General features: G+C 41.8%; 7 protein-coding genes, 2 non-coding genes and 1 pseudogene across 9 annotated transcripts; 6 read left to right on the top strand and 4 right to left on the bottom strand.

Annotated features, from left to right (window-relative positions):
* Positions 1 to 1,210: 1,210 nt before the first annotated feature.
* LOC144541728 (histone H2A-like) lies at positions 1,211 to 1,642 on the top strand. The gene has a single exon (XM_078286440.1). It carries the CDS (start codon positions 1,211 to 1,213, stop codon positions 1,592 to 1,594), a length of 384 nt encoding a protein of 127 aa, XP_078142566.1. The 3' UTR covers positions 1,595 to 1,642.
* A 1,386-nt stretch (positions 1,643 to 3,028) lies between these two features.
* LOC144541795 (histone H4) lies at positions 3,029 to 3,415 on the top strand. The gene has a single exon (XM_078286818.1). The coding sequence runs from the start codon at positions 3,029 to 3,031 to the stop codon at positions 3,338 to 3,340; it is 312 nt and encodes a 103-aa protein (XP_078142944.1). The 3' UTR covers positions 3,341 to 3,415.
* Positions 3,416 to 4,773: 1,358 nt separating this feature from the next.
* On the top strand, positions 4,774 to 5,148 carry LOC144541732 (histone H2B 1/2-like). Its single transcript, XM_078286445.1, has one exon. The coding sequence runs from the start codon at positions 4,774 to 4,776 to the stop codon at positions 5,146 to 5,148; it is 375 nt and encodes a 124-aa protein (XP_078142571.1).
* Positions 5,149 to 6,019: 871 nt separating this feature from the next.
* trnav-cac (transfer RNA valine (anticodon CAC)) lies at positions 6,020 to 6,092 on the bottom strand. The gene has a single exon. It is a non-coding gene; the product is annotated as a tRNA-Val (tRNA).
* A 2,000-nt stretch (positions 6,093 to 8,092) lies between these two features.
* Positions 8,093 to 8,698, top strand: LOC144541778 (histone H1 pseudogene; annotated as a pseudogene).
* Positions 8,699 to 9,706: 1,008 nt separating this feature from the next.
* LOC139916106 (histone H3) lies at positions 9,707 to 10,117 on the top strand. The gene has a single exon (XM_071904898.2). The coding sequence runs from the start codon at positions 9,707 to 9,709 to the stop codon at positions 10,115 to 10,117; it is 411 nt and encodes a 136-aa protein (XP_071760999.1).
* Positions 10,118 to 12,592: 2,475 nt separating this feature from the next.
* trnav-cac (transfer RNA valine (anticodon CAC)) lies at positions 12,593 to 12,665 on the top strand. The gene has a single exon. It is a non-coding gene; the product is annotated as a tRNA-Val (tRNA).
* An 871-nt stretch (positions 12,666 to 13,536) lies between these two features.
* On the bottom strand, positions 13,537 to 13,911 carry LOC144541731 (histone H2B 1/2-like). The gene has a single exon (XM_078286444.1). The coding sequence runs from the start codon at positions 13,909 to 13,911 to the stop codon at positions 13,537 to 13,539; it is 375 nt and encodes a 124-aa protein (XP_078142570.1).
* Positions 13,912 to 15,269: 1,358 nt separating this feature from the next.
* Positions 15,270 to 15,656, bottom strand: LOC144541794 (histone H4). The gene has a single exon (XM_078286817.1). The coding sequence runs from the start codon at positions 15,654 to 15,656 to the stop codon at positions 15,345 to 15,347; it is 312 nt and encodes a 103-aa protein (XP_078142943.1). The 3' UTR covers positions 15,270 to 15,344.
* A 1,386-nt stretch (positions 15,657 to 17,042) lies between these two features.
* Positions 17,043 to 17,474, bottom strand: LOC144541727 (histone H2A-like). Its single transcript, XM_078286439.1, has one exon. It carries the CDS (start codon positions 17,472 to 17,474, stop codon positions 17,091 to 17,093), a length of 384 nt encoding a protein of 127 aa, XP_078142565.1. The 3' UTR covers positions 17,043 to 17,090.
* Between the last annotated feature and the right edge of the window lie 38 nt (positions 17,475 to 17,512).

Here is a 17,512-nt window from a genome sequence, read left to right as displayed (position 1 = left end):
TCCATAGTATTCCTATGGTGTCACATGCATTTCCTATGGTGCTTTACAATATACACAGCTCATTGGCTGTGGCTGACATTTGATTTTAATCACCTGTTAATTTATCACAATCATACGTTATTTTCCTACCAAGATGGCCAAGTCTTGATATAACAGAATACTATGAATACATTGCAGAAACTGATACAGCAGGTTGTCAATGTGTCTGGCCATTTATATACTGTACATGTGAGAACTGGTGTGTGTGTGTGTGTGTGTGTGTGTGTGTGTGTGTGTGTGTGTGTGTGTGTGTGTGTGTGTGTGTTCAAACCTGTTTACATGTACATCATAGAGGTTATAAGTAGGAGTGGTAATTTTGTATCATTTTGTATGACATATATTAGCATCTCGACCATTTGGTGTGTAGTCCAAAATTCCTATGGGAGAGACTGAAGAGGTATAAAAGTTAGTTTTCTACACAGTAAAAAAGATAAATGCGAAATGATGTTTCAGCCTAAAATCAGAGAATATTACAAACTTAAACAACATATCTTTTCAGTTTCATTAATCATGACTGCAGCCAGAAAGTTAACGCCTCAGGAACAATCTCTCACAGGAAGTGAAGGTGATCCGCCCTAAGTCACCGCCAGCATCAGTGTGTTTACAAACACCAAAAGATCACCCAATTAAAACAAAACAAGCACCACAGTACTTTTACTTTTATTCCCTCGTCAGACATCTCTGCTTACTGGACAACTAGTGTTGTTTGGAATGTAAAGCATATGAAACCATTTTAGGAGAAGAAATGTGAACAAATCCTGCTGCGAGCTGAATACTGTGACGGTGTATTGGAGAGGTTTGAAGCTTCCCTGAATAAAACTAGTCTTTTCATCGCTGAAAGACTTAATCCCAAGAGGAAACACAGGTCTAATAATAAATAGCCTAGTTAACTCATATTTATTTTTTTCCACATGTGGCCCTAATCCTCTTCTGTATACACAATAATTGGTTTGTCTTGAGAAGTTTTATTTTGAAAATCCCAGTCACTGCAGAGCGGAAGTGCTATAGTTGCTATCTGAAAATGACACCAGCAGTTAGGACCGCCTGTTCTCTTTCGGTATTGGGCGATGATTTTGATGCTCCAACTGACCAATGAACAAGCAGCTCGATAGATATATAAACCGGGTTCCCTACGACTACAACACATTTTCTGATTTTTCAGTGTTGAGAAATGTCTGGAAGAGGTAAAACAGGCGGTAAGGCTCGTGCCAAGGCAAAGACCCGCTCATCTCGTGCCGGTCTTCAGTTCCCCGTCGGCCGTGTTCACAGGCTGCTGCGCAAAGGCAATTATGCCGAGCGTGTCGGTGCCGGAGCTCCGGTCTATCTGGCGGCGGTGCTCGAGTACCTGACCGCTGAGATCCTGGAGTTGGCCGGGAACGCCGCTCGCGACAACAAGAAGACCCGTATCATCCCCCGTCACCTGCAGCTGGCCGTCCGCAACGACGAGGAGCTCAACAAGCTCCTGGGCGGAGTGACCATCGCTCAGGGCGGCGTGCTGCCCAACATCCAGGCGGTGCTGCTGCCCAAGAAGACCGAGAAGCCCGCCAAGAAGTAAACTCGACCAGTTTGTTTTCGGATCAAACCAAAGGCTCTTTTAAGAGCCACCCACTGACTTCAAAAGAGTTATCCTTAGTAGTTCGTTGTGTGCTGTACATATAAATTAAATAATTTTTATGCAAACTATATATGACCGTGAACCAAATTAGGCTACATTAATATAAATCTGCCTAATTTCATACTGCATTGTCTAACAGTCGGGACCCCCAATACATAACAAGCCGAAGATGGAATAAGATGTCATAAAACATAACTATAGTGTTGCCTCACATAATACATGAAATGTACACAAAAAATGTGAAAGGGCATGGTGAGTAGGAGCTAGAGCCCCAATGTGTTGCTTTGTTTTCTGACCGCCACGTTGACGTCATACATTATTCAAATTTAAAATATCCCGCCTTTTTTTAAACGCATTGTATACACAATTAGCATATACAAGTAATTAATAAAAAACGAAATAATAAACCAATATTAAAGAAAATCAAATATAATATTGTGGGATTATTTAAACAGACAATACCAGATTATTTCAGCATGCTGGAGATGTCACGATTCTTGTGTTTGAGATGTATGTTTGGAATCTATAAATGCTGTTCATTTTTTTTTTTTTTCCAAAAGGACATTTACACAGCATACTCAAACCCATATAGGCCTAATTACATTTTCAATGTAACAGTTAGTATTTTGATTTGACTGTAATGATCAGTTTGTCCTAGAGTTTCAGGAAGTTAGATTGTCCTCCATGTGGCTGTAAAGTTAAAGACGTCATTTTTTCTCAACAACATTTCACATTTAATAATTTTCACTTCAAAACAAAAAAAATGTTCCTTTATTTTGTCACTTTTGTTTCTTTTCACTGTGATTAACGCAGGACTGGAACTTAAAGGAGGACACTGTCCAACTCCAGTTGGACATCCTAGGTCCTCCAGGTCGACCTTCGTGTTGTTGTAATGCATGCTGCCCGAAATTCACTAAATTAATCAACAGTTTGACACCAAGCGCCACGCCACCATAGAAACAGAGCACAGTGAAATAAAGTGTGAGTCCAGGAGACACTGACATATTTTTTTTTTGTTTTTAATCATGTTGAAATGACTGTGTTGTTGAATGTTATGATTCAGAAATATTTAGACATGATTAAAAAACATGAAGTCATAGAATTGGTAAAATAATGTAGGTCAGAAAGAATATCGTGTGCATTTTCTTGCTTTTATTTTGAAGGCAAAGTCGCCTAACCGGAAACGCAATTGCTGAAAACTTCTGCTAACTTGCCACAGCAAGGAAAACGTGGGGCAGGACCTTAGAGTTTGGCGCCGCCCAGCAAAGCGCGCTCTTTCCTTCCTCATTTACGTCCGCAAAGAAGGTTTAAGTATTGAAGTTGTCTTCGATTCTCCATCAGTTTCTTTTTGCTTTGAAAGAAAACGCATCGAAAATGAGTGGCCGTGGAAAAGGAGGAAAGGGACTCGGTAAAGGAGGCGCCAAGCGTCACCGGAAAGTTCTCCGTGATAACATCCAGGGAATCACCAAACCCGCCATCCGCCGTCTGGCTCGCCGCGGCGGTGTCAAGCGTATCTCCGGTCTGATCTACGAGGAGACCCGCGGGGTGCTCAAGGTCTTCCTGGAGAACGTCATCCGTGATGCCGTCACCTACACCGAGCACGCCAAGAGAAAGACCGTCACCGCCATGGATGTGGTGTATGCTCTGAAGAGGCAGGGCCGCACTCTGTACGGCTTCGGCGGTTAACTTCATTTACCATCTGATACTCCAACACAAAGGCTCTTTTAAGAGCCGCCCACTTTATCGATATAAAGAGTTGTGTTCTTGTTTGCGTTTAATTATGTATTTCATCCAAAAGCTGCTTTTTCTGTTACAACATTTGTAATTGTATTGCTATCACAAACAACATAATTTAATGTTATCTACTCCTTATTTATTTTAAATGTAAGACACAAAAGGTGAACATTTGACAAAGTAACAGACATTAAGATAACATAACTGGCGAGTGAGGTACAATAAAAGGGGGTGGAGTGAGCAACAAACAAGAAAGCAGACAGAAAATAAGCAACAAACAAATAATGATATAATAGAAGTCGGCTTGTACTCTGGGAGTCGGCGGGAGGGGGTCACCCTAGATGCCGTGGCTGAAGCAGGAAGGAAATCCTACTACTAAACATTTTTAATCATTTCTCCAGAGACATGGAGACATTTTGAGGGGAATTGGCTCAATCCCAGAACAAGGGCTTCCTAACTGCATACAATACTGTAACAGCCAATATGAACATTGTATATTTTACCAAAATATGTATAGCGTTTTAACATAACCTCATACTGGAAAGATAGGCAGCTCAAGTAGTTTAAATAATTATCTAGATAATCAGGCTAGCTGTGTGATTTCGTTTTGGTAAATATCTGCTAATTAGCTTTTAACTGTATCAAACACATAACATGTAAATGAACCAAGACAGCTAACGTTAACTAGGTAAGTGGGTATCTTACTATCTAGCTTTATCCAACAAGCCATCTAGTGACATTGAGCTTGCTAGCTACATCATTAAATATTTGGCGTTCACACGTTAATGTGCAGATCTAGTTGTGTTTGCCAGTAAACAATTGCCTAAGCTTGCATGATTCAGTGGTCAATTCTCCACAGTTACAGAAGAAAGTCTTTGTGTTGAGTTGAATGATAAGAGATATAGAATTAAAGCACATAGATAGGCATATTCCTGGGATATCATGGTAATCTCTGACACAAGCAACTCTTTTTAAGTCTTTGATAAAGGGCAATACAAATCAACTTCACTGGACTTTGATCTTTCATCCTGCTGAAAAAATGGCCAGTTTGAACTGGGATGTTTGACAACATGATACCTTCATATTGGCAACACAAACATCTTCTGAATTTCAGACACCAGTGCTGCGCTTAAAACGTTTTTACGTCGCAGACTTTATTACTGGCCAAATATCCACACTCTCAAATGAATTTGAATGAGTATACCAGCTCTATCTGCTGTAATTCTATAGGAGAGTTCTTTCTGTAGCCGCTCTATGGTCACGCGCTGAATCTCAACCAATCGTATACGAGGAACAGCACAGCACTATTTGCATCAACTCTCTATAAAAGAACGGTACCGCTTCTAATCAAGTCATTCTTTGGTGTGAAGTGCCGATATTTCGTCATGCCTGACCCCGCCAAGTCAGCGCCCAAGAAGGGCTCCAAGAAAGCCGTGACCAAGGCCGCCGGCAAGGGCGGCAAGAAGCGCAGAAAGACCAGGAAGGAGAGCTACGCCATCTACGTGTACAAGGTGCTCAAGCAGGTCCATCCCGACACCGGCATCTCGTCCAAAGCCATGGGCATCATGAACTCGTTCGTCAACGACATCTTCGAGCGCATCGCCGGTGAGGCGTCTCGCCTGGCTCACTACAACAAGCGCTCCACCATCACTTCCAGGGAGATTCAGACCGCCGTCCGCCTGCTGCTGCCCGGTGAGCTGGCCAAGCACGCCGTGTCCGAGGGCACTAAGGCGGTCACCAAGTACACCAGCTCCAAGTAAACCGCTTGGAACTACATCCACCCAAAGGTCCTTTTAAGGGCCACACACTACTTCAACAAAGAGCCTATTCATTTACCTACTTAGTATAAATTAACTTATAATGAATGCATGCTTTTAAATTGTAACTTTGGACTACAGTTTCAGTTCAGTACAACACAAGGCGCATTGACTGCCATGTAAAGCCTACACCGTTTCTTTGTTCCAACTTGAACGACATGCCCAAGGGCCGAGGGACACCAGCTCCCAAGTAAACCGCTGAACTACATCCACCAATAGGTCCTTTTAAGGGCCACATACTACATCAACTAAGACCTCATTAATTCCCCTAATTACTATAGAGAAGTCTACATTTTAAAAAGAAGACTTTGCTATTGGATTTAATGTAGCCTAACATTAACTGCACACCAAAGCAATTCACGCTGCTTTGACACATTTTGCTGCTGGAAACCCTTATCCCTCAGTTACAATGAATCACAAAGTCTACAATAACTAAATTTGTAGATTGGAAGCTCCATAGATCTCATGATGCATCTGTCTTCTCCGCTACTCAGTATGTGAAGGGACCTTTCCTTACGCAATTCATACTAGACACATCTGATATAACAGTAATATCTGTCAATGTCTGTTATCGGTCCTGAGCTCAGATCCCTCACTGCCTCCTTAAAGCTGTGACAGAGAAAAAAAGACAGAACCACTCATTGTAGTAACGAGGAGAGGTTTTAGAGAAGTGCTATTTTGTTCTAGATGCAAAATAAAGTTGGGAAGTGTTTTGTAGAGATCAGACAGGAGAGATTTCTGTGTCTGCTATGATTTTATTCAGAGAGTTGGCTATTTCACTGCCTGTCCAGCTCATTCAAAGATGAAATAAGGATGTTTCCGCCCGGTTTCGAACCGGGGACCTTTCGCGTGTGAGGCGAACGTGATAACCACTACACTACGGAAACTGTTGTGTCAGTTACTCTGCAGCCACATGGCTCTCTGTGTCCAGACACATGAGACAATGAGACTGAAAACCACAAGTTGTTCCTGTGTATGTGTGGAGCTACAAGGCTCTTTCTTTCTTTCTTTCTTTCTTTCTTTCTTTCTTTCTTTCTTTCTTTCTTTCTTTCTTTCCTTCTTTCTTTGTTTTTTTGTTTTTTTTCTTTCTTTCTTTCCGTCTTTCTTTCTATTTTAACAATTAAAACTGAAAAGTAAACTAATTAACCAAAATGCCATGAAATTACATAATGCTCTATTGTCATATGTAACTGCTCATACTAAAAATGTAATTACACAATTACCAGTAGGCCTACTCTTTTGGTTTCTGTACATGTCTCTATACTGTATCTTAAACCTTCAAATTATAACTGACATAAGCCTATGTTTATATAGCCTACTGCAGTATATTGTCAGTTTGATTGATATATTACTTTACCCTATAGTGAATACTACTTTAATACGGGGTAATCAGTCCATGTGGTAGTTTTCCTTTTTTTGATAGAGACAGTAAGTTGGCTGAAATATTTATTATTTACTATTTATTATTTTAAGTTTAACAACGCCCTTTCAGAATCTAGATAAGTCAGCCCAGGTGCCCCACAAGGCTGCGCCAGCTCACTAGTCCTCTTCACATCATACACAAATGAGTGCACAAGCAGCCAGCCTGGGAACTACATAAAAAAATTCTCTGGATGATACCGCCATCCCCATCTTACTGCACAAAGATAAAAAAAAAATAAAATACATCAGCCTACCACTCCGAAATGTCGTGTGATGTTAACTATATTATTTTAAATGCAAAGAAGACTGAGGTGACTGTATTTGACCCTAGGGCAGTGAGGGATCATGGGCCGATGGTCGTACATGACGAACCACTCAGGTAGAAATACATTGGTGTTCATATTGACAACGCATTCAGCTGGAAGACCCATGTTGAAAGTCTGTGTTCTCGACTTTGTGCCTACCTCAGTTAAGTTTCTGAATAGTAGGCTAGCGAAGTATGAGGCTATGGGGCTATGTGCAATCATTTCTCAGTAATAAGCTATGGGGGTTGTGTGTTCAGTGCAATAGTTGCAAAGGTGCATGATGCAACGGGGTTGTGCAATGGGTTGCTTTCAATTATTTTATTGGTATTGTACGTAACTTTATTTATTTATTTTTTGTATGATAATGTATGTAGGCTATGTATGATGTGAAGCATGCTGTGTATGGAACTGATGTTTTTATTGAGTGACACAGCAACACAGATTAAACAATCATGATATTTGTGCCCATTGGAGAAAATACGTTTGGCCTACTTTCATGTAAAATCAGAGAGTATTACAAACTTTAACAAAACACATTTTCAGTTTCATTAATCATGACTGCAGCATTCACCTGAGTCAGAAAGTTAACGCCTCAGGAACAATCTCAAGGTAACCCGCCCTAAATCACCGCCAGCATCAGTGTGTTTACCGACACCAAAACATCTGAGGATTAAAACAAAACAAATCACAGCACTACAGTACTTTTACTTGTATTCCCTCGTCAGACATCTCTGCTTACTGGACAACTAGTGTTGTTTGGAATGTAAAGCATATTAAACCATTTTACGAGTCGAAATGTGAAGAAATCCCACTGCGAGCTGAATACTGTGACGGTGTATCAGAGAGGTTTGAAGCTTCCCTGAATAAAATGAAAGTCTCCTCATCGCTAAAAACGACTTCATCCCGAGAGGAAACAAGTTTTCTAGCAGGTCCAATAACAGTTACACTTGAAACCATCTCCGATCTGCGTATTTTATCTGTAAAAGGTGGAAGAGAAAACACAAGTGTCGCCACATTTGAGCTGCACAGGGAGCGGCTGTGTGTGTTGGGTCTACACGGTCCTCATGCTGTGTATAAGTCCCGCCTCTTGCTCTGTATCGACAAACCGTCCAGTCAGACTCTGTAGAGCTGTGTGAAGCAGAACAGACTAGAAGAGAAGAATGGCAGAAGTCGCTCCAGAACCCGCCGCCGCCTCCCCGGCTAAAACGGCTAAACTTGCGAAGAAGAAGGCTGTGAAGCCGAAGAAGAGCGGCCCCAGCGTCGGTGAGCTGATCACTAAAGCTGTGTCCGCCTCCAAGGAGCGGAGCGGCGTGTCTCTGGCCGCCATCAAGAAGAGCCTGGCTGCCGGAGGCTACGACGTGGACAAGAACAAGGCCCGCGTCAAGATCGCCATCAAGAATCTGGTGCAAAAAGGCGCTCTGGTCCAGACCAAGGGGACCGGGGCCTCCGGCTCCTTCAAGATCGCCAAGACGGCTGAAAAGGTCAAGAAGCCGGCTGTCAAGAAACCCGCTCCGAAAGCCAAGAAGCCCGCTGCCAAGAAACCCGTCAAGAGCCCCAAGAAGAAGGCTGCAGCTAAGAAGACAGTAGCCGCTAAGAAATCCCCGGCGAAAGCAAAGAAGCCCGCAGCAAAGAAACCAGCGGCTAAAAAGGCCGCTAAGAGCCCGAAGAAGGCGGTGAAGAAGCCCGCTGCTGCCAAGAAACCTGTCGCCAAGAAGGCTGCAAAGCCTAAAGCAGCAAAGCCCAAAAAGGCACCCAAGAAGAAGTAAGCTTCCCGGCTTCCACTGTTTGCCATACAAAAAGGCTCTTTTAAGAGCCACCCACTACTTTGAAAGAGCATTTTCTTGTTTACATTTTCTAAATTACACATCTTATTATAAATTATCACAGGTTGTTGATGTGGCCGATTACCCCACCCCCTTCTGTCTCTCACTACACACACACACACACACCAGATGGGCACTGATCATTTACCTTTTTAATCACACAATGACTACAATGTTGCCTTATTTTCTTTTCCTTACTTTTTTTTCATAACAGCACACATTTGTGTAGATAAGTGCTGCTGTTTGAGTACGTGAGGTATTTGTATAAACTGTAAATATGTAAATAATTAATGTATTACACAGTATGCCAGTCAAGAGTGAAGTACTTAAACAGCTCCAATCTTCTGGACTCAACGGCAGGTTTGATTCAACAGTCTTGCATTACATTTGCAATAAAACATGATGCATTAGGCGGCTGTTGCTTTCCCATCCTGTACCTTTTCTGTTTCCTCAACCCTTTCTCTTTAGATTATAGACAGAGCACCAACTACATAAACACAAGTGTTGCATCTATTTTAATAGGCTAAGTCCATGCATGTAAGAAATGCAATTTCCATTCTTCACACTCCACTCAGTGTGTTGAATCCTAACATTGTTTCATTCTAATTTTATTGTTTAAATGTATTTTTTATTTATTTTTGATCTTATCTTATATTGCCGCGTCTTTTTACCATGATGTCGGTTTGCTGGTTATCTTTTCCACATATGAGGTTTAAAAAAAAAAAAAAAAAAAGGGATTGAAAATACTTTAATAGTAAAAAATTGGATTGGAGCTGCTGTGGAGGAGTGGTCTAGTTTGAATTTTGGGCGGACTTTCCAAAGCGCCAATAGTCGATCTGCTGAAGCGCGCGCTTCCCTCGGGCAGACCAATCAGCGTATGGCAGCTCTCCGGCGTTGGATATATAAAGTCGACATTTGCTCTTCCACCGCATACTTGCTGATTTTTCTACCATGGCCAGAACCAAGCAGACCGCCCGTAAATCCACCGGAGGAAAAGCTCCCAGGAAGCAGCTCGCCACCAAGGCTGCCAGGAAAAGCGCCCCGGCCACCGGCGGCGTGAAGAAGCCCCACCGTTACAGGCCCGGTACCGTGGCTCTGAGAGAGATCCGTCGCTACCAGAAATCCACCGAGCTGCTGATCCGCAAGCTGCCCTTCCAGCGCCTGGTCCGAGAAATCGCTCAGGATTTCAAGACCGACCTGCGCTTCCAGAGCTCCGCTGTCATGGCTCTGCAGGAGGCCAGCGAGGCTTACCTGGTCGGCCTGTTTGAGGACACCAACCTGTGCGCCATCCACGCCAAGAGGGTCACCATCATGCCCAAGGACATCCAGCTGGCCCGTCGCATCCGCGGAGAGCGAGCTTGAACCGACCTGCCATCAGTCACACAACGGCTCTTTTAAGAGCCACCTCCATATTCACTGTAAGAGTTGATTCCGCTTTGAAAGTTAATATAACTACAAGCTTTTATAAAAAATGAAAGCTGTTTTTTTTTCCCTTAATTACGGGTCATTCATAAGGCCTCCATTAATTGCACATCTGTTTTTTTTTTTCTGTTACACTTTGCACACAAAAACAATTCTATCTCTCCCATACACCAAAATCACACAATTTGCAGTGTTTACCATTTACATGCATAACATATCTTACACATTCAATAGCTTTACATTTCACAGATACAAATACTGCTCTCACTCAATTTGTCTCTAATCTACAAATTCAGTGTGTGTGGAGAGAAGTGTGTGTGTTAAGACTGCTGTTTTCAGTTTTCTCTGTCGATGATTGATATAAAGGAAGAAAAAAAAGTCAGTGAAGCAGACATGGCTCATTTGGCTGCCTGGGCCTGATGTTTCTGCCCCATAGCCAAAAGCCAAAATGCTGTTGTTTAGTTGCATTTTCAAACTATTTTACACAGAATTGTCAAGGAGTACAGGTTGTATTCTGCTGTAAAGCATTGCTCAACTGCTGAAAAAAATCTGTCATGAGTTATATCTTGCGTTTCTGAATTAGAATAGACATAGGAAATGTGTAGGCCTCTGTGTATTGTGTAATGTGTAATGCAATGATGTAGAGGTAACTCTAAAAAGAGCTGATATTTGGATGGTAAAAATAGCTTTACTATAGTGCAGATCAAGACATGTCATGTTATTTTGAGTGTTTTGGCTAGTATTTTGGCTTACTGTGTGTATATGTGAATCAGTGTGTGTGTGTGTGTGTGTCAAGACAGTTCATATGCAGGTGCATATCTGTCTATCTTTCTCTTAGTGTTTGTCTTGTCATCACTTCGAGGGTTTTCATTAGTCTTCGCATACATTTTTTTTTTTCGTTTAATGTGGATGGCAAAAAAAACGACATAAAATTTGCTTTGTCATCAGACATGGTCTCTCTACAGTCACAGGCTCTTCTGCTGGTCTGGGATCAGATCCTGCCAGTCTTTGAATAAAGGGCCTTTTTTCACCTTCTATTGTTGTGTTTATTTCTGTAATAATATATAGGATGAGATATACTGCCCAAATTTCCCCACTGTCCCTGTGGAGAAATTTGTCTTGCACTCTGTGTTGCTGTGTCACTCAATAAAAACATCAGTTCCATACACAGCATGCTTCACATCATACATAGCCTACATACATTATCATACAAAAAATAAATAAATAAAGTTACGTACAATACCAATAAAATAATTGAAAGCAACCCATTGCACAACCCCGTTGCATCATGCACCTTTGCAACTATTGCACTGAACACACAACCCCCATAGCTTATTACTGAGAAATGATTGCACATAGCCCCATAGCCTCATACTTCGCTAGCCTACTATTCAGAAACTTAACTGAGGTAGGCACAAAGTCGAGAACACAGACTTTCAACATGGGTCTTCCAGCTGAATGCGTTGTCAATATGAACACCAATGTATTTCTACCTGAGTGGTTCGTCATGTACGACCATCGGCCCATGATCCCTCACTGCCCTAGGGTCAAATACAGTCACCTCAGTCTTCTTTGCATTTAAAATAATATAGTTAACATCACACGACATTTCGGAGTGGTAGGCTGATGTATTTTATTTTTTTTTTATCTTTGTGCAGTAAGATGGGGATGGCGGTATCATCCAGAGAATTTTTTTATGTAGTTCCCAGGCTGGCTGCTTGTGCACTCATTTGTGTATGATGTGAAGAGGACTAGTGAGCTGGCGCAGCCTTGTGGGGCACCTGGGCTGACTTATCTAGATTCTGAAAGGGCGTTGTTAAACTTAAAATAATAAATAGTAAATAATAAATATTTCAGCCAACTTACTGTCTCTATCAAAAAAAGGAAAACTACCACATGGACTGATTACCCCGTATTAAAGTAGTATTCACTATAGGGTAAAGTAATATATCAATCAAACTGACAATATACTGCAGTAGGCTATATAAACATAGGCTTATGTCAGTTATAATTTGAAGGTTTAAGATACAGTATAGAGACATGTACAGAAACCAAAAGAGTAGGCCTACTGGTAATTGTGTAATTACATTTTTAGTATGAGCAGTTACATATGACAATAGAGCATTATGTAATTTCATGGCATTTTGGTTAATTAGTTTACTTTTCAGTTTTAATTGTTAAAATAGAAAGAAAGACGGAAAGAAAGAAAGAAAAAAAACAAAAAAACAAAGAAAGAAGGAAAGAAAGAAAGAAAGAAAGAAAGAAAGAAAGAAAGAAAGAAAGAAAGAAAGAAAGAAAGAAAGAAAGAGCCTTGTAGCTCCACACATACACAGGAACAACTTGTGGTTTTCAGTCTCATTGTCTCATGTGTCTGGACACAGAGAGCCATGTGGCTGCAGAGTAACTGACACAACAGTTTCCGTAGTGTAGTGGTTATCACGTTCGCCTCACACGCGAAAGGTCCCCGGTTCGAAACCGGGCGGAAACATCCTTATTTCATCTTTGAATGAGCTGGACAGGCAGTGAAATAGCCAACTCTCTGAATAAAATCATAGCAGACACAGAAATCTCTCCTGTCTGATCTCTACAAAACACTTCCCAACTTTATTTTGCATCTAGAACAAAATAGCACTTCTCTAAAACCTCTCCTCGTTACTACAATGAGTGGTTCTGTCTTTTTTTCTCTGTCACAGCTTTAAGGAGGCAGTGAGGGATCTGAGCTCAGGACCGATAACAGACATTGACAGATATTACTGTTATATCAGATGTGTCTAGTATGAATTGCGTAAGGAAAGGTCCCTTCACATACTGAGTAGTGGAGAAGACAGATGCATCATGAGATCTATGGAGCTTCCAATCTACAAATTTAGTTATTGTAGACTTTGTGATTCATTGTAACTGAGGGATAAGGGTTTCCAGCAGCAAAATGTGTCAAAGCAGCGTGAATTGCTTTGGTGTGCAGTTAATGTTAGGCTACATTAAATCCAATAGCAAAGTCTTCTTTTTAAAATGTAGACTTCTCTATAGTAATTAGGGGAATTAATGAGGTCTTAGTTGATGTAGTATGTGGCCCTTAAAAGGACCTATTGGTGGATGTAGTTCAGCGGTTTACTTGGGAGCTGGTGTCCCTCGGCCCTTGGGCATGTCGTTCAAGTTGGAACAAAGAAACGGTGTAGGCTTTACATGGCAGTCAATGCGCCTTGTGTTGTACTGAACTGAAACTGTAGTCCAAAGTTACAATTTAAAAGCATGCATTCATTATAAGTTAATTTATACTAAGTAGGTAAATGAATAGGCTCTTTGTTGAAGTAGTGTGTGGCCCTTAAAAGGACCTTTGGGTGGATGTAGTTCCAAGCGGTTTACTTGGAGCTGGTGTACTTGGTGACCGCCTTAGTGCCCTCGGACACGGCGTGCTTGGCCAGCTCACCGGGCAGCAGCAGGCGGACGGCGGTCTGAATCTCCCTGGAAGTGATGGTGGAGCGCTTGTTGTAGTGAGCCAGGCGAGACGCCTCACCGGCGATGCGCTCGAAGATGTCGTTGACGAACGAGTTCATGATGCCCATGGCTTTGGACGAGATGCCGGTGTCGGGATGGACCTGCTTGAGCACCTTGTACACGTAGATGGCGTAGCTCTCCTTCCTGGTCTTTCTGCGCTTCTTGCCGCCCTTGCCGGCGGCCTTGGTCACGGCTTTCTTGGAGCCCTTCTTGGGCGCTGACTTGGCGGGGTCAGGCATGACGAAATATCGGCACTTCACACCAAAGAATGACTTGATTAGAAGCGGTACCGTTCTTTTATAGAGAGTTGATGCAAATAGTGCTGTGCTGTTCCTCGTATACGATTGGTTGAGATTCAGCGCGTGACCATAGAGCGGCTACAGAAAGAACTCTCCTATAGAATTACAGCAGATAGAGCTGGTATACTCATTCAAATTCATTTGAGAGTGTGGATATTTGGCCAGTAATAAAGTCTGCGACGTAAAAACGTTTTAAGCGCAGCACTGGTGTCTGAAATTCAGAAGATGTTTGTGTTGCCAATATGAAGGTATCATGTTGTCAAACATCCCAGTTCAAACTGGCCATTTTTTCAGCAGGATGAAAGATCAAAGTCCAGTGAAGTTGATTTGTATTGCCCTTTATCAAAGACTTAAAAAGAGTTGCTTGTGTCAGAGATTACCATGATATCCCAGGAATATGCCTATCTATGTGCTTTAATTCTATATCTCTTATCATTCAACTCAACACAAAGACTTTCTTCTGTAACTGTGGAGAATTGACCACTGAATCATGCAAGCTTAGGCAATTGTTTACTGGCAAACACAACTAGATCTGCACATTAACGTGTGAACGCCAAATATTTAATGATGTAGCTAGCAAGCTCAATGTCACTAGATGGCTTGTTGGATAAAGCTAGATAGTAAGATACCCACTTACCTAGTTAACGTTAGCTGTCTTGGTTCATTTACATGTTATGTGTTTGATACAGTTAAAAGCTAATTAGCAGATATTTACCAAAACGAAATCACACAGCTAGCCTGATTATCTAGATAATTATTTAAACTACTTGAGCTGCCTATCTTTCCAGTATGAGGTTATGTTAAAACGCTATACATATTTTGGTAAAATATACAATGTTCATATTGGCTGTTACAGTATTGTATGCAGTTAGGAAGCCCTTGTTCTGGGATTGAGCCAATTCCCCTCAAAATGTCTCCATGTCTCTGGAGAAATGATTAAAAATGTTTAGTAGTAGGATTTCCTTCCTGCTTCAGCCACGGCATCTAGGGTGACCCCCTCCCGCCGACTCCCAGAGTACAAGCCGACTTCTATTATATCATTATTTGTTTGTTGCTTATTTTCTGTCTGCTTTCTTGTTTGTTGCTCACTCCACCCCCTTTTATTGTACCTCACTCGCCAGTTATGTTATCTTAATGTCTGTTACTTTGTCAAATGTTCACCTTTTGTGTCTTACATTTAAAATAAATAAGGAGTAGATAACATTAAATTATGTTGTTTGTGATAGCAATACAATTACAAATGTTGTAACAGAAAAAGCAGCTTTTGGATGAAATACATAATTAAACGCAAACAAGAACACAACTCTTTATATCGATAAAGTGGGCGGCTCTTAAAAGAGCCTTTGTGTTGGAGTATCAGATGGTAAATGAAGTTAACCGCCGAAGCCGTACAGAGTGCGGCCCTGCCTCTTCAGAGCATACACCACATCCATGGCGGTGACGGTCTTTCTCTTGGCGTGCTCGGTGTAGGTGACGGCATCACGGATGACGTTCTCCAGGAAGACCTTGAGCACCCCGCGGGTCTCCTCGTAGATCAGACCGGAGATACGCTTGACACCGCCGCGGCGAGCCAGACGGCGGATGGCGGGTTTGGTGATTCCCTGGATGTTATCACGGAGAACTTTCCGGTGACGCTTGGCGCCTCCTTTACCGAGTCCCTTTCCTCCTTTTCCACGGCCACTCATTTTCGATGCGTTTTCTTTCAAAGCAAAAAGAAACTGATGGAGAATCGAAGACAACTTCAATACTTAAACCTTCTTTGCGGACGTAAATGAGGAAGGAAAGAGCGCGCTTTGCTGGGCGGCGCCAAACTCTAAGGTCCTGCCCCACGTTTTCCTTGCTGTGGCAAGTTAGCAGAAGTTTTCAGCAATTGCGTTTCCGGTTAGGCGACTTTGCCTTCAAAATAAAAGCAAGAAAATGCACACGATATTCTTTCTGACCTACATTATTTTACCAATTCTATGACTTCATGTTTTTTAATCATGTCTAAATATTTCTGAATCATAACATTCAACAACACAGTCATTTCAACATGATTAAAAACAAAAAAAAAATATGTCAGTGTCTCCTGGACTCACACTTTATTTCACTGTGCTCTGTTTCTATGGTGGCGTGGCGCTTGGTGTCAAACTGTTGATTAATTTAGTGAATTTCGGGCAGCATGCATTACAACAACACGAAGGTCGACCTGGAGGACCTAGGATGTCCAACTGGAGTTGGACAGTGTCCTCCTTTAAGTTCCAGTCCTGCGTTAATCACAGTGAAAAGAAACAAAAGTGACAAAATAAAGGAACATTTTTTTTGTTTTGAAGTGAAAATTATTAAATGTGAAATGTTGTTGAGAAAAAATGACGTCTTTAACTTTACAGCCACATGGAGGACAATCTAACTTCCTGAAACTCTAGGACAAACTGATCATTACAGTCAAATCAAAATACTAACTGTTACATTGAAAATGTAATTAGGCCTATATGGGTTTGAGTATGCTGTGTAAATGTCCTTTTGGAAAAAAAAAAAAAATGAACAGCATTTATAGATTCCAAACATACATCTCAAACACAAGAATCGTGACATCTCCAGCATGCTGAAATAATCTGGTATTGTCTGTTTAAATAATCCCACAATATTATATTTGATTTTCTTTAATATTGGTTTATTATTTCGTTTTTTATTAATTACTTGTATATGCTAATTGTGTATACAATGCGTTTAAAAAAAGGCGGGATATTTTAAATTTGAATAATGTATGACGTCAACGTGGCGGTCAGAAAACAAAGCAACACATTGGGGCTCTAGCTCCTACTCACCATGCCCTTTCACATTTTTTGTGTACATTTCATGTATTATGTGAGGCAACACTATAGTTATGTTTTATGACATCTTATTCCATCTTCGGCTTGTTATGTATTGGGGGTCCCGACTGTTAGACAATGCAGTATGAAATTAGGCAGATTTATATTAATGTAGCCTAATTTGGTTCACGGTCATATATAGTTTGCATAAAAATTATTTAATTTATATGTACAGCACACAACGAACTACTAAGGATAACTCTTTTGAAGTCAGTGGGTGGCTCTTAAAAGAGCCTTTGGTTTGATCCGAAAACAAACTGGTCGAGTTTACTTCTTGGCGGGCTTCTCGGTCTTCTTGGGCAGCAGCACCGCCTGGATGTTGGGCAGCACGCCGCCCTGAGCGATGGTCACTCCGCCCAGGAGCTTGTTGAGCTCCTCGTCGTTGCGGACGGCCAGCTGCAGGTGACGGGGGATGATACGGGTCTTCTTGTTGTCGCGAGCGGCGTTCCCGGCCAACTCCAGGATCTCAGCGGTCAGGTACTCGAGCACCGCCGCCAGATAGACCGGAGCTCCGGCACCGACACGCTCGGCATAATTGCCTTTGCGCAGCAGCCTGTGAACACGGCCGACGGGGAACTGAAGACCGGCACGAGATGAGCGGGTCTTTGCCTTGGCACGAGCCTTACCGCCTGTTTTACCTCTTCCAGACATTTCTCAACACTGAAAAATCAGAAAATGTGTTGTAGTCG

This window comes from Centroberyx gerrardi, chromosome 11 (assembly GCF_048128805.1).
Source record: "Centroberyx gerrardi isolate f3 chromosome 11, fCenGer3.hap1.cur.20231027, whole genome shotgun sequence".
In the NCBI taxonomy this organism is placed as follows: Eukaryota; Metazoa; Chordata; class Actinopteri; order Beryciformes; family Berycidae; genus Centroberyx; species Centroberyx gerrardi.
The sequence above is the reverse complement of the archived record's forward strand: the minus strand, read 5'-3'. Positions and strand labels throughout refer to the sequence as shown.